The 14,945-nt window shown below is 40.9% G+C and overlaps 1 protein-coding gene and 1 non-coding gene across 3 annotated transcripts in view; one reads left to right on the forward strand and one right to left on the reverse strand.

Annotated features, from left to right (window-relative positions):
* The window catches only part of arhgef10 (Rho guanine nucleotide exchange factor (GEF) 10), a 45,260-nt gene extending 32,105 nt beyond the window's left edge, over positions 1-13,155 (reverse strand). For both annotated transcript variants that reach the window (XM_046412221.1, XM_046412220.1), the window contains exons 1-4: positions 12,961-13,155; positions 6,148-6,257; positions 2,046-2,402; positions 868-1,212 (exon numbers count right to left, since the gene is read on the reverse strand). In XM_046412221.1, coding sequence (XP_046268177.1) covers positions 868-1,212; positions 2,046-2,402; positions 6,148-6,184 — 739 coding nt within the window. In that variant the 5' untranslated portion in view covers positions 6,185-6,257; positions 12,961-13,155. The remainder of the gene's footprint in view (positions 1-867; positions 1,213-2,045; positions 2,403-6,147; positions 6,258-12,960) is intronic.
* trnaf-gaa lies at positions 3,963-4,035 on the forward strand. Its single transcript has one exon. It is a non-coding gene; the product is annotated as a tRNA-Phe (tRNA).
* Positions 13,156-14,945: the final 1,790 nt, after the last annotated feature.

Here is a 14,945-nt window from a genome sequence, read left to right on the forward strand (position 1 = left end):
ATTTTATTGTTGAGACAAAGGATAAAACATTTTGAAATCGGTCAGGGTGAAATGTACCATTGTTGCTAAAGAAGTCAGCACACTCTCAAACTCCAATTTCAAGGTTTAGATACTCTTGCTTTAGTTTTATTTTTCGCTTTGCCACCAGGTGTCACTGATGATTCCAAAGGATTACAAAGGATTTAGGAAAGAAATGATATTTTCCTCTAAATGTGCTCCTATAAAGTTCATTTGACATGTAACAGATTTAACCATCCATGATAAGACAAGTTTTCTGTGGAACATTCCATGGCAAAAGTGATAACTGTAGCAGAGTATCCCTGGTATGTGTATCGTGACCAACAGAACTCTAAGATAAAAAACAACACTATCAAAACTGTTCAGAATTTTCCACATCATCACACAAATCTAAAATCTACGACTTTTCAAACTCTTCTACTAAAAACTTCTGAGTATTTTAATCTGGTGTAACCTTCGTAAGATAATTACAGTGTAATCAGACTCCCAAGGCCACAGGCTTGGACTCAGCTACTGCTAGATTTTAGGGAAACCGGAAAATCCTCACAGCCAGCACGGTTCTTTGGGGAGGGCTAAATTTAGTCTCTACTTCCTTGTGGCAAGGCTTTAGGAAAAACAAGAGAAAGAAGAGAGGACAGAGGATAGAAGTAGCTGAGGCTGCATTTACGTGTCATTGTACTCTCTCGGTCCGAGTGAAGGGGGAAGATTTTCACTCAGATTAAGAAATAATCAGAGACTTTACAGTTGCTGTGAATATTTTAAATTCCTGGTTATTATCATTATTATTTTCTTAATCACTATTTAGAAAACTATTGTCAGGATTTCCCACTGCTTCAATCTGTACTTTACCATCTTCATCCATAGAGAGGTGTCGAATGATGACAGGTGTGGTGTAAGCTGGTGTAATGAGTGGTACACCAGAGGGGGTTGCATATCCACAAGGCACCGGGACTGAGTATCCTGAAGTGATGCCAGCAGTGCTGGTGTGGGAATCCTGGGCTTCTCCCTCTTGTTCCTTGGGCTCCATTGGTGAGGAAGCGGAAGCGGAGAGTCCATGCTGCTGCTCAAGCTGCTGCAGTTGGAGAGGAGTGATGTCAATCACAGAGTAGGGGTTGACTTTGCCCTGGGAGGAGGTCCTGGGGACGGCCTGTGGTGGGTGAGGGTCACTGATAGATGCATCTTGGCCCTCCCTGCCTAGTGAAGGAAAGAACATACTATAAATAATTTGATTGTAAAGATACTTACTTGACAATTTCACTGATTAAATCACTGTGGAAGGATGGGTTTGAACCTTCAACTTTAGCATCATCATCACTTCATTTGTTATTCTAAATTTTGAATATAACCAATCCAAATATTGTTTATGATTCTGCTTGATTGAAAAAAATGACAACAACAACAACAAAAAAAACAAAAACAAAGTGCAGTCATTCTCCTTTTCAAGCATAGTTGGTTTAACGTATCGAGTTAGGGTAGGGTAAGGGCTGATATTTTGCCGTAGTAAGTAGTACAACACAGGAAATTTGAGAAGTCAAGAGATTATGCTATGAATGTGAGGTTTGCCATGATGATCCAAATAGGAGGTGTTTTCAAATCCTGCATGCATTATGGGGGAAAAACCTGAAAAGTTAGTGCAGTGTTGACATGTCTTCACTGCAGTACTACATAATGAGTGAGTGAGAATAAGCAGAGCCAGGCCCTGCCTGCTGCTGCTGTCACAGTTTTCGGCGATAAAAGCCAGACAACTTCGAGCACCAGGCAGCTAGAGATACAAGGTGTCATGAGAGAGACAGACTGCCCCACTTTAGTTAGAGTTGGAAGGGCTGGAGAAGGGCCAGATAACATACACAAACATGACAGAAAAATGTGGAGAATTTTTAACTGCTCTTGGAAAATGTCAGCCATATTCAAAGCAGGATTTGCAGTCAGTTAATTTAATAATTTTGATAGTGCGGAGGAGTTTGTACTAAAATACTCTTGTTTCCCTTGAGCAAACAACAAAATGTCAACACTTCTTGGTTGCAAACCTGTTAGTCTGGGTTCTGTCTCTGTGTCCTCGTCAAAAGGAGGGGGTGGAGGTGGTGGTAAATCTGTCTCGATGTCATCAGTCCCCTCAGCAGCAGATGTCCCCTCTCCTTCGGCTGTTGCTCCACCTGCTGTGGAGGATCTGCTTGCGGCGACTATTGTGTCTGCTGATGATGGAGCTGTGTCAGTGGAAGGTGCTGGGGGGTCCGGGCTGGGGAGATGGCCTTCAGGGAGGCCTTCTAGAGGAGCTGAAGGTGCGAGGAGCGAGCGGTCAGCCTCAGGGACCTCATCACCGCTGTCGTCAAAGTCAAAGGCTTCCCCCTCATCTTCATCTGCAAAGGGGACGCTGTCTGCCAACACTAGAAGGAAAGAAAAGGTTCAGATAGTCAGAGCGCCAAATTTTAATACTGATTCAGGGAATGTCAGATAAAAGTGGGCTGTATGACAGGATGAGATGATGACTGCGAAAGTCAAACTGTCAACTGGTAAAGATTTTGAGTATGTCACTTAGCCAAGGGTAGCCATCCCTTTAATTTACCTGGATTTATTATTGAAGGCAACACTGCAATGGGTTCAGGTATTTAATTCACTTAATTAGTAACATACATTGTAGTACATTAGTAACAGAGATCGCCATTCAGTTACTTCACGCATAATGTTTTAGATTTACATCATCCATCCCAGTTGGATAAGTATGTGAGACAGTGTGATTAATAGTTAACGCCATTTAAGGTGTCCCTGGGCAGTTAAGTCCAAAAGTCTCTCTCAGCAATGGGCAGTGACCATGACAAAATTACCTTTGAATCCTTCAGTTACAGTATATAAAGTCTTGTGAATTAGAACAATCAAACAAAATAAAACACACAGAGAATAAAATACATGACATCCAGGATCACAGTAATACATTGTGTACCTTGGGGATTTGGCTAAACATGAGTTAAATTTAGGCAGGATTCAAGTCAATCATATCGTGTCACTCAAAGATTCCTGTAGAGACTGTTAACAGATACACTGTGGGTGGTAGTTTTAGTCCTTTGAGCTGTTAAAAGTTGAAAGACTGAGCCACATACAGACTTATAATTAAGGGTGGGGTCTACTGCAGCAGTATGTTTTCTTACAGAAATTTTACATCGAGGATCTACACCAAAACAGCACATAAGCTGCTCAACTTCATAGCAAAAACAAACTAGGGCAGAGCTACAAGATATAGTTAGTGTTCAAAGGCATCACGTTCACATCAGAGCAGTCACTTGGCAGCAGACAGGAAGGGAACAACAAATGTCTTTCCAGTTTCCACACTGCAATTAGGCCAGCAGGAAAGAGAACTGTTACTCCCTCCAGTGACTAGTACAGCCAAACGTCTGCATTATTTCTGATCTGATGAATACAGTGTAGGCCTGAGTCAGTGAAGCTCAATTAAGAACAGGAGAGAGTAAAGGGTTTAGGAATGCAGAGGCTCAACTTTAATCAGCTGGCTTCATGTTGTGGACTGAGGAGCTGAATGTTTAGAGAACCACATTTTAGATTTTATTTAGTGGAGTAACAAGAGGAAAAAACAAAGACTGAATTGGAGAAAACATTAAAAAAATCAATTCAGTGAATTCAGTGTGGTGGAAAATATTAAGTAATCATCAAACAGGGTTTACTGCGCCAAAACCACAGAGCCTGAATGGAAGAAACTCACATTCCCTCCACTCAGGTCTCCTTAATGTCTTAGAATGATATTCTATCTTTGTCACATTTTTGCTCACATGCATTCCCTGAATTCTTTGTGTGCAATTTCATCAGTAGTCACAGCTTGACTGTATTAACTTACAGTCTAAAGTCTTGCTCTCACATCCTCACTGTGCTCCCAAAGAAAACAGAAAATTTTCATGGGTTCATTTGCAGGACAAGCTGATCAGTTAGCAAACTCAACTGCCGAAATAGCTCAGTTGGGAGAGCGTTAGACTGAAGATCTAAAGGTCCCTGGTTCGATCCCGGGTTTCGGCATTTTGACCTCACCCACTGCAGATAAAAATCTGTGTAAATCCTCCATTAACCTTTCCTATAACACCAAGACCATGCCTTCTCAATACCTGTTACACTTTTCCAACATTTCCAGTGCTCTTCCTGCCAGACTCAGTCAACCTCAGTGTGACCATTGGATGTTTAAATGATAGTCATTCTTTACACACAATTACCATCAAAAAAACCACAGTGACTGTTGCAACACGCTGTGTTATGCTTCCAGGCTTGACCAGTCCACTGATAGTGAGTGAACAAGTAAATCTTTACTCAAAGAAACACCCCCTGGCAAACCCAATGACTTTGAAGTCCCCTCACAGCAACAGACACATCTTTAAATCACCGGCACGTTTCCCTCAGGCTTTGACGGGCAGTTGTTCCACCCTGTAGTCAGTGTGCGGGGGAACTGTCTGTGACTAATGTTCCAGGTCAAAACTGTGACCCCATGTCCATCTGCACCCATGACTTCAGTTGCACGAGAAGTGAGGTGCAAAGAGAAAACTAGGAAACAGAGATGCTTATCTGCCTTTTTCCACCTGTGCAATAATGAATGGTGTGAGAAACAGAGATAAGGCACAGCTAGCTGGCTAATAATTCAGCAGTAGTCCAGGACTCTGCCTAACAAAGGCATATCCCAATAATTGCCCCAATATGCACTCAGATCCTCTCTTTGGCCTGTCAACGTGAAACACTTGACTGTACCAGAGGAGAACAGGAGCTGATTTGATTGAATTTGGCCAGATGACAAGTCACTGGCCATTCAATAGTACATCCGCAGTGATGTGGAGATGAGATCATTGATTGTTTGCAGTATGACTATGCATGCTTGCAGCTTAATTATAGGGACTGTGCTAGATGGTGACTTTATTTTACAGTGCAAGCACACGTGTGTACACACATGCACACACATAACCATAACCATACTCTTACCCTAAACTGGAGATAAAAAAAAAAAACAAAAAAACAATAAACTTCCCTTTGGAGTGCAAAGTACAAGATCATGGAGACACATGTAAGAGTGTGTGCACTCTGACAGTTGCAGCGGCGTCCATTGTCAATTCATAATCACAATATGGATTCTGTTCTGTAAACCACATCTCCACTCTGCTACATAATGGTCTGCTCAAATGAGTCATTGGGTTACAGTCCACTCTAGCATCGCCCTGGCAACAAAACAAGTGAGTGGCCAGCTGGAGACGAAGCATTTCTCTGGCCTGTGTCGGACGCCGTGTGTGCGCACGCTGCTGCAGCATTATTCAGTCTAATACTGAGGAACATTGTCTGGTGTTCACAACACTGCAGCACATTTTAACCTCCTCACTCCCTCATTCCTCAGCCCACACACTCCACAGCGGTGGAGAAGAACCTGTGTTGTTTACTTGAACTACTCCAGCATCACCAGCACTTTAGGAAGTGATCTGACCCCAAGATGACTTACAGAAGTTAGCAGGTGATACGATTGATCTAACGCTGTAATCTCTAAAAACACTACCAAACACAATATGGCAAGTAACACTGTCAACACAAAGATATCTGGAGTGTAGCCCAACTCAAAATCTCCTCAAATCTCTGCTGATGTTTTGTTCACACTCAACTGTAAACTGTAAAGTTTACATGTAGGTTTGCAACTGATAATTAATTTCAATGTAGATAAATGTGTGGTCTGTGTGAGTCTACAAATTTCTTGCAGAGACTGATCTGACAGACGATCCAAATCACAAAGATGTTCAACCACTCACTTCAGACAAAGAGAAACAGAAAATCCACGCAATTTAGAGGCTGGCATTTCTGCATGAAAATTGAACTAAACAATTTACTGAAATACTACTTTTCTGTTAATAGACTAGTCACTTAAACATCAAGTCTTGTCCACTTGTCATTCTGTTCTCATTCTGTTCCACAAATTTTAACCCAAATGAGATGGCAAGCATGAGGATCAAACCCTTGGTGTTATTAGCACTGCGCTCTAACCAACTGAGCTAACTGGCCCACAGCTGCCATTTTTCAAATGATGCTTCAGCTTTGTGCTTCATTTCTCTGTGAAATTACAGGCAAAGTGCATAGCATGTGTGAGTGACAAAGCTTTGTTGACTTTACATTCAGGAGGTGGGGGAGGAAAGTCTTCCACGTCCATGTTTGCTGCTCTTCTCCTGCACAAGCTCTTCAGTTAGCAGCATGAATGGGATCAACTACGCCAACACACATTCCTGGAGGAAAAAGACAAGTGTCATAAAATGGCAAAATAGGCCGGTTTATACACACAGCATTTCCAAATGCATTTAGCACAGAAAAATGTTTCCATACATCATTGGTGAAGCACTTGTGGCTGAGCATTTGCTTATACAGACAGTCCCTGGAAGCCAGCCACACTTGTTATTGTCTATCAGTCAATCACAGCCGCACTTTTTCAGGGGAGGAGCATGGCTTTGTTGTGGTCACGCTCTGTGTCAACACCAGAAATCGAACCAAAGCTAATTCAGACAAATGAATGAGTGAATGAAAACAAGAGAAGCTCTTATAGTACTTCTGAGGACTGTTGACACTAGCACATGTTAAAGAAACACAGCATTTCTTATGCTAATTGTGGGAGTGTGTAATGTAATGAGTATAAACAAATGTGGCCACCATTAGAATTGATCGGCCATATTCTGTGTGTTTGTGTGGGGGGGGGTTGTTGCAAAAACAAGGTTATTCCAAACCAGGTTCCCATTCAGATATTAACTTGTTTGTTGTGGTAATTTGTGTACTAAATGATTCAAAGTGAGTTAATAAAAAACATGCATCCCTTTATTAGTTTACTCAGCTGTGGCCTCATCAAAATGAACATTTACTAGTGGATGGATAAACAAAAGTCAACACACTTTTTGTTCAAGCTCTAGAAAAATCTATTCTCATGCTTGATTATCAAGAAGGTTACATTATGTTTCAGGCTGTGAAAAACATTTTAACATGAAGCAAAACTCAAAGAAAATTATCACGTCTCTATAGGCTCGCCCCATGCGGCAATATTCCTTCTGATAGACTCTTGACACGACGTGAAATAAAATCAAATACAGTATGTATGAGCATCTGGTGTGCAGAGGTCAATGTGAGGTTTTGACTTAACAGCAACCACACATTTTGGCCCTGGGAAATGTCATTAGCATGCTGAGGCAGGAGAGACCTTCGGACCTGCATGGGCATGAGAGACATTGCATTCTTTGGCAGCACAGTCTTTGTTTGCAGATGTACAATTCATATCCAGAGGTGACAGTTTCTGTCAATGGCCTCCGCTAGAAAGAAGTGGTGCTATTTCCAGACTTCTTCAGCTTGCTAGTATCCACAAGAACGGATGACAGACTCATGACATCATGCTGTGGCATAAAGCAGCCATTGTGGTGGTATGTGTGCCCCATATTATATCCATGCGATCTCTGTAGTTCAATATGAGCCACAGCACAAGTGCAGAGCTAGACCACTTCTGACTAAGACGAGCCTACACCACAGTATTGCAGCAAATAAGATTGAAAGGATAACTCATTCTAAGTCTCAAAGCTTGTTTTGTCTACAAATAATGTGAAATCCTCTGCTTCTTTGTCCTCCACCCTATTCACCAGGCACAAGGCCAGAACAGTGGATGTGAACACACAGGGCCAGTGTCTGCTGAACACAGTGCAGCTGACAGATAATGCTAAAACTAACAGGCAGGTAGAGAATGCATAGCCTGAGGAGAAATAACCTACACAACAGAGAAGAACTGAAAGAGACGAAGAGGGGCAACTACAGTGTTATATAGGCTCTCTTTAGGTTATATACTGTGCTGTCTAAAAAACATTGTGTACACAACAGGTAGTTACATGACACATGGTTATGAAGTGACTGGCACATTTTGGAGCAACAACTAACAGCCTAGCCCTGACAGGCGCACTGAAGGGTGACTCATCTCTCCCTTCAAAAGCATTGTTCGAGGACAGCAGGAAAAGGAAGGAAGGGAGGGGTGAAGAAGTGAAATATTCAGGTGTGCTCTCCTGGAGGCACAGGCACAGAAGATAGAAATCACATGGTAAAAGTAAAGAAGACTTCTTTGTCTTTAAAGAAAATATTTGCATTAAGACAACACGATGTCTCTTTGTTTGACTGCACTGTCGCACATTAAGTCAAGAAACAAAAGACGGACTTTCTAACTGCTGCTTTGAAAGTAGTCTGCAGATTCCTCCGATCCTCTCTCCTGTAATTACTCTGGATTTCAGGGGTTTTTTTTTTTTTTACCTGTTTCTTCCACAAATTACATCCTGCATTGCCTGTGGTGTGGTGTGACTGCAAATGTGGTGTGTACCATACAAGCACCTGGCTCGCCCCATGGAGATGACCAACTCAACAAAAGCATTCCCTTCATCAGTAGCATCTGTCAGCAGCCTCACTTTAGTGCACCACTGTAAACAGTTACACATTTACACCGTGCAGCAGAAGCAGGCAGGTGGCACACCACAAAAAAGGCTAATTACCATTATTAATTTATAATGTGTGCTAATGTGTGCTGTGCTAATCTACTCAGTGTTTGATTAAAAGACACTGTATTTCAGGCTATTCTGAGAGCACTAATTGAAAACTGAGCAGAAGAAGAAGAAGCAGAAGAAGGTAACATCGGCCACATAGCTGATGACAGACTCAGGCGAGCATGTCATTACACGCTGTGGAGGCAGAGTTGTGTTCTGCAGACAGGAAAACAGTCATCTGGCCTGCTGGTGTAATGTAGACAATTTGCTCACCTGTGTATGCCTAATGATCCATGTTAAAGAACAGAAAATGACGAGGATCAAAAACAGGATGACAATATGCATGTAGCATAAATAGTGTAACATAATCTGTGGCATGGAGGATAAATTTTCACCTATAATAAAGATTTCTACAGCTGTCCATAGGATGGCATTAAATGGCAATTGCAAAGGTCTCAGACTGCAAAAAATATTATTTTATTACAGTTTTTATTCCAGTCTTAAAGAACCTTTTTAAATCAAGCATGGGCTGAGAGGGCACACATGCTCACCTTTCTATCAGTTCATAATAATGCACAACAACAATTGATCTAACCAAAAAAAAATGAAGGGATAACAGAACTTGCGGACAAACTGGAAAGAAAAAAAAAAAAAACCTTTCCTCAATCATATCTTCAATCATAGATTTCTTGTAATATTCTAAAATTTCCAACCTGGATTTTAAAAAACACTGCCCTTTTTCAAGTTTTCCTGGTCTGCCCCAAACCCATCAGTTATGGCTACCATAAGAGATCATTCAAAAATCAATTGTGTGTGTGTTGCTGAGTGCTATTCTTCGTCAAACACTCTGGTTCTGTAAGGGGTTTCCATTCTTCAATAGTTTTTTTGGAGCTCACTTAATGACAAGTGGCATTCCACACACGGGCTGAAAGTCATAAACAAAAGCCTGGAGGAGAGGGTGGTATGAGAGAGAGAGAGACTTGCAGTCTGCTGCGACTGTCTGTCTTTGGCTTTGCAGTTCTTTGGCTGAATGTTTTATTGAGCAGTGTGTCCCAATCTTCTCCTTCTGCCAGGATTACTGTAATCAGGCCTCAACTGAAAACAGCACATCCCAGGCTTACAAAGAGTGGACGGACAGGCTTAACAAAGTACTGTAATGTATTTGTGAGTAAGTTCAGAGGAGGACAGGACAGCACCCTGCAGCATACTAAGAAGGAAAAAAGGCACCTTTTTCTAGCCTTGTCACAGTCACCACTAAAAGGTTGAAAAATAAAAGTGCTGATACAGATGACTTGAACTTGTTTGTATAGCTCAAGTGTCACAAGAAACCAATGATTTCACTATTACATGATTAGAAATTGTACAACACACTCTAAACAACTGGGTTAATCAGCATTAACAACCTATTGCTCTTGTTTCCTTGAAAGGTGAACATGTTGATACTAGAGAACATCCACAGGTTGTCTACTGTGCCCGGTAGCACATGCAGCCTTTTCCCCAATCTCAAATCAAAGGCTTTTTCAGGATTAACTGTGCAACCTTCACAGTATCACACTATCTGGGCCAACCAGCCTTGACAACACACCACACTTCACCACCCACTGTAACCTCAAAAAAAAGGTGGGGAAGCTCACAAACACACACAAGATAGCTGACTTTTGAAGAAGTGAGAAAACCTGACTCCCGGCAAGCTGAAACTGTTGATCAGACCGGCAAAGGACAAAGGCCAAACACAGACACAAAAATATCAAAATAAATCACAGCCAACCCCCCACATATCCTCAACACACTAAAGAGTCAGTGCAGTGCAGTTATAGTTAAAACCATAATGGGTGTAGATTACGGGGAATGCAGATGAATAATAAGCCCCACAGTGCTGTAGCATTCTTATTTGATGTCAGAGGTGAGATCTATTGGGCATGTGAGCTGTGACAATATGTTTCTTAACCAAATGAAAAATGTGGTTAATGCTATGTTGCAACAGTGATTCATTGCAGCATGGCATCACCCATAACTTTCAAGTATGCATTACAATCATTACAATGCATCACACAACATTACAGTACGCCATTACTCTTTTTTTTTTTACATTGGCCTTAAATACTGACAAGACCCTCTGGCTTGGGAATCACTGGAGAAAATGAAAGAGTGGAGCTGTAAAACGCTCCAAATGTGTTGTCCGTTTGAAAACAGAGGCAGCCGCAGTGTTGGCTGTCACTCCTAACTGGTCTCCACCCTCGCAGTGAGCCACACCAAAGCTCTGAGAACCCAACACGCCGACAGCAGAACACCAGTGTGTGGCGTGCAGTGGATAAGCGGCTGTTTCAAAGAGCTGTTGTTGACTGGCTGGATTTAAGCTCTGAATGCATTTAATGAATGAATAGATAGATGAATAGAGCTACTCAGGCCTGTAACGATAAATGACCACAGGAAAACTGCGTACCATTCATCATACCAGTCATTGCACGGACTTCAAAAGGTTAGAGACACTTTCTGAAGACAAGAATGCCATTGAGCCCTCACTTAACTCATCCTTGTGTGGAATTGCAAAATCGTCATCTGTAGCTGAACTGATAGGACATGGTAACAACATAAGCCACTTTTTCACCAAGCTGTCCAGTCCAGTCCATGTCTGTTTGTTTTACATAAAAACCCTAGGCTATAAAATGTAAATACTATACACAAAATCTATATGACACATGTTCACAACCACTAAACAACTGCGTACTATGTGAGCAATTTCACACATCCACCTGTAGAAGAGCAGAAGGATTTCTTTCCCAGATGCTGCTGAATTACATTGTTAATCCCTCTCATATCTCAGTAGATCCTCAGTGTAGTGGTGGGTGGACAGTAAATCCATAACTGCCTTTTTAAAAATGAATGGTATGTTAATCTGCTCAACCACTGCGTACTCTGACACCCCAGGCTTAGTCATGTAAACAGAAAGCATTTCCATGAGATGCTAAAGGAGGGTAGAGTTGCTGCCTTGTCACAATTACTTTAACAATTCACAATTCTACACTGAACTGATCTGTGTTAACACAACATAGCAGTGACAGGAGAGGATACTGCATTAGGCTAAGCATGTTTTCATTCCAGTGACAAAAGGGTCGATAAGATACTAAAATGCCACCATGGCAAACAGCATTGGCACTGTTTGTCACCACCAATAGTTATATCACAAAGGTGAAAATGTTCATTGTGAAATCAGCTCTGGCTTGATGAAGGGCTCTGTGTCCACATGACCAACATGAATGCTTACATTAGGAAACCACAGTGAATTTGAGCAAGGAAAAACTGATCTGTGCTGCCTGATCAGCCTGTGTGAGGTGTTATTACAGTGGGGGGAAGTATTGAGCATCTGTATTTGCAGCCGGGCCACCCTTGTTATTTGCTAAACAAATTACCAGTGGAGATTTTTGTGTACATGCGTGTGTGTGTGTGAGTGTGTGTGTGACCCCTTGAAAGTTCCATCATACCCATGTATTGGCTGAGAGAAGCAGCCACGCCAGACACCAGACAATATAACTGAAAATCAAAGCACTTGTTGTAGTTTTTGGAGACATAGCTAAGCTTAATGGGTTTCTGAGAGTATTTTTGCTTTTGTTGTGCAGAAAGGCAACAGGGAATCCTTTCCTTTTTTTAATTAAATGATGGTTTTACTACCTGTTTAGATGGATCTTCCAGTTGACTGAAGCTGTGCTGTGCACTGAGGAATGCTATGCATGACTACTTTGAATTTGTAGCTGGCTGCTGACTGCTGCAGCTCAGAAAGACATCCTCACCAATGATTCATTTTAGGTGAGCGTGTAAGTACAGGTGGAGTTTTATATTTTCGATGTATATGTTTTGGAAGTTATGATTATTATCAATATTGCAAACTTCAATCGGTATTAGAAAGCCAAAAAGCTATCTCGCACCTGCAGTTGCATCGTCGATGACAGACGGGGGGTTCAAAGACAAGTACGAAGCTGTGGTCAACAGTGAAACATCCATCAAAACGTTACATGACTGATGAGTCAAAGCCTGAGGGAATGAATTAGTATGGTGAGTTGGCATGTTAAACAGATGCGCTGAAAAAGTGTGCGAAGACATGCCAAGTTCTTGTGACAGTTAATTTGGACCTTAAGACTCGTTAATTAACACAAATGCGAGCGAGGAGCAGTGACTGTCTTCCTTACAGCAGATATTTGACAATGTTGGCAACTTGGCAAAGTTAGCAGACGCGCCACGTTATAGCCATCTCCCAACATATTGCTTAAAAAACTAAAGTACACTTCAGTGACGACCGTAGACACATTTTACTTGACTGTTTAAGGAAATATTCAGCCTGACGCTACGTACTGCACAACTGAACTTACAGTAAGCAGACAAATATGTTAGTGATATTTAAAACTTTGTCAGAAACTTGGAAAAAATGTCCTCAACTCACCATTTAATGACTTTTTCCAAGGAGAATTACCGTAACCCTTCGCTGTAACACCATACAAATACTAAACGTGATGCATTTCTGACTTCAACGCAACTTAATACTCATCAAAACAATCCAGTTTTCGCTCAGTGTCCTTTTTACTTCAATCTCTTCGATGCAAGCTGACTCCGTCCATGAAAACCCGTTTACCTCTTTTAAGCAGCTGATTGGTTGACGAGTCGACTTGAGCGAGCTGCGATTGGCTGTACAGAACGTCAATCAAGAATCCCAACTTTTTCTGCTGTGGGATCGCGTCGGGCAGAGGAGTCCCAAACTGCCCACGTGACCTGTGAGGTGGCTCCTCACGAAACAGCCGTCTGCAGATGATGCTGGAAGTTTTGTCTAACTGTGTAGTGTCTTGCTAGTAAATAAATATTTTGGTAAATAAATATATTTTCCATAACCTGAAGATAAAACTCTGAAAGTCTGATTCCGGGGAAAATGTGAGTCCTCTTATTTCGCTGTAAAAAGTGAATCTGTTAATATAGCAAGGCCTTAAAACACCTGCACTTTTGTTTCTTCAGGTTTGTTTTTCAGCAAGGGGACACACAGAGGCAAAAAACAAATGCCAAATGAAGTTCTAATATCATTACTTGGTTTTATTAAACACAAGTGGATGTGTCAAATTCATGGACGTCTGGGAAAGAACTAGGGATACATACATAATTATTCCTGTTCTGCCACCTAGAGGTAGATGTGCAATTGTACAGCTTTAATAAAAGTATGAGCAAAAAATAAATAAATAAATTTAAAAAAAGGCAGACTCAATACTGTGTGAGAAATGTTTTTATTTAGCTCCAATGAATGCACAAACAGGATGTTTCATAGTCTGAAATACTTATTGCCAGTTTACAGTTTATCCACCCAGCCTATACTGTCCATTCTATGCAGTCGTAATAAATCAAATGCTAGTGAAAGCGATAATCCAACACTATCTGATATTAGAAATTGTTTAGTAATGAGATATATGTATATAAATATAAGATGTAGGACAAATAATTAGATTTGTTTATGAAAAAAACTGATGAAAATACTTTCAAATGTAATAAACACATTTTGTTTAAATTTGCATTCGTTCAGTTACAAAGGTTGTACAGTACACAAAAAAGTAATAGCTAAGCAATCCGGATATCTTTTTAATGAGGCAGGTTACAGTTACCTGGTAAACGCTGATAACTAAATACCAGCACATTTCTTCTGACATCAGCCCACCATCTGACTCAGTGAAGTTATAAGTTAACTCTGTAAAGAAGCTTCTTGTGAGAAACACCAGGCAATAAAATCTCCAATAAAAGTTTACTAGCACGTCTGCAGCTGTTCAAAAACCACTGCAGTGGTTGGTTCATTATAACTTCAAAATAAAAATGTGAAATGAATAGAATTTTACTAATGAAAAAAACACAAAATGTCTAATATTCTGGAGCTAATAAACATAATTACAGCTACAGTAGCAATGCTGTTACACTCCTACTGCAATGAGAAATTTGAGAACTCCTGCCTGAAAAGCAGAGTACACTTCCAGTACAGTGAGGCCACTGTGGGAAAGCACAAAACTCTTCCTGAAATGTTGATGTTGCGTTAGCAGAAATAATATTTTATTAAAAAATGCAAATGACTCATTATACCAAAGAATCATGATGAAAATGTTTCTTGGTTATTCTCTTATCAACGCTGCTTCATTTTGCCACATTACATCTCCCATTTTCAGACAAAGGAGTCTTTGTGAAGTGGACCAGTCCAGGGCTTTCGTCCACCAACAAAGAGCATTCTGTTAGAATCCTTTTCTTTCATGACCAGGATAAATATTTCCTTCTCTACTGACAGAGGATGCATGTCCAAAACATCAATTTGACTCATGATTTGACTAACTGTCCACTTAGTAATCTAATAGCTCCAGCGACTAACCTGTAGAACCTCATTCTTTAAACTTAAACCAGTTTTTCTGC

This window comes from Scatophagus argus, chromosome 15 (genome assembly GCF_020382885.2).
Source record: "Scatophagus argus isolate fScaArg1 chromosome 15, fScaArg1.pri, whole genome shotgun sequence".
Taxonomy (NCBI): Eukaryota; Metazoa; Chordata; class Actinopteri; family Scatophagidae; genus Scatophagus; species Scatophagus argus.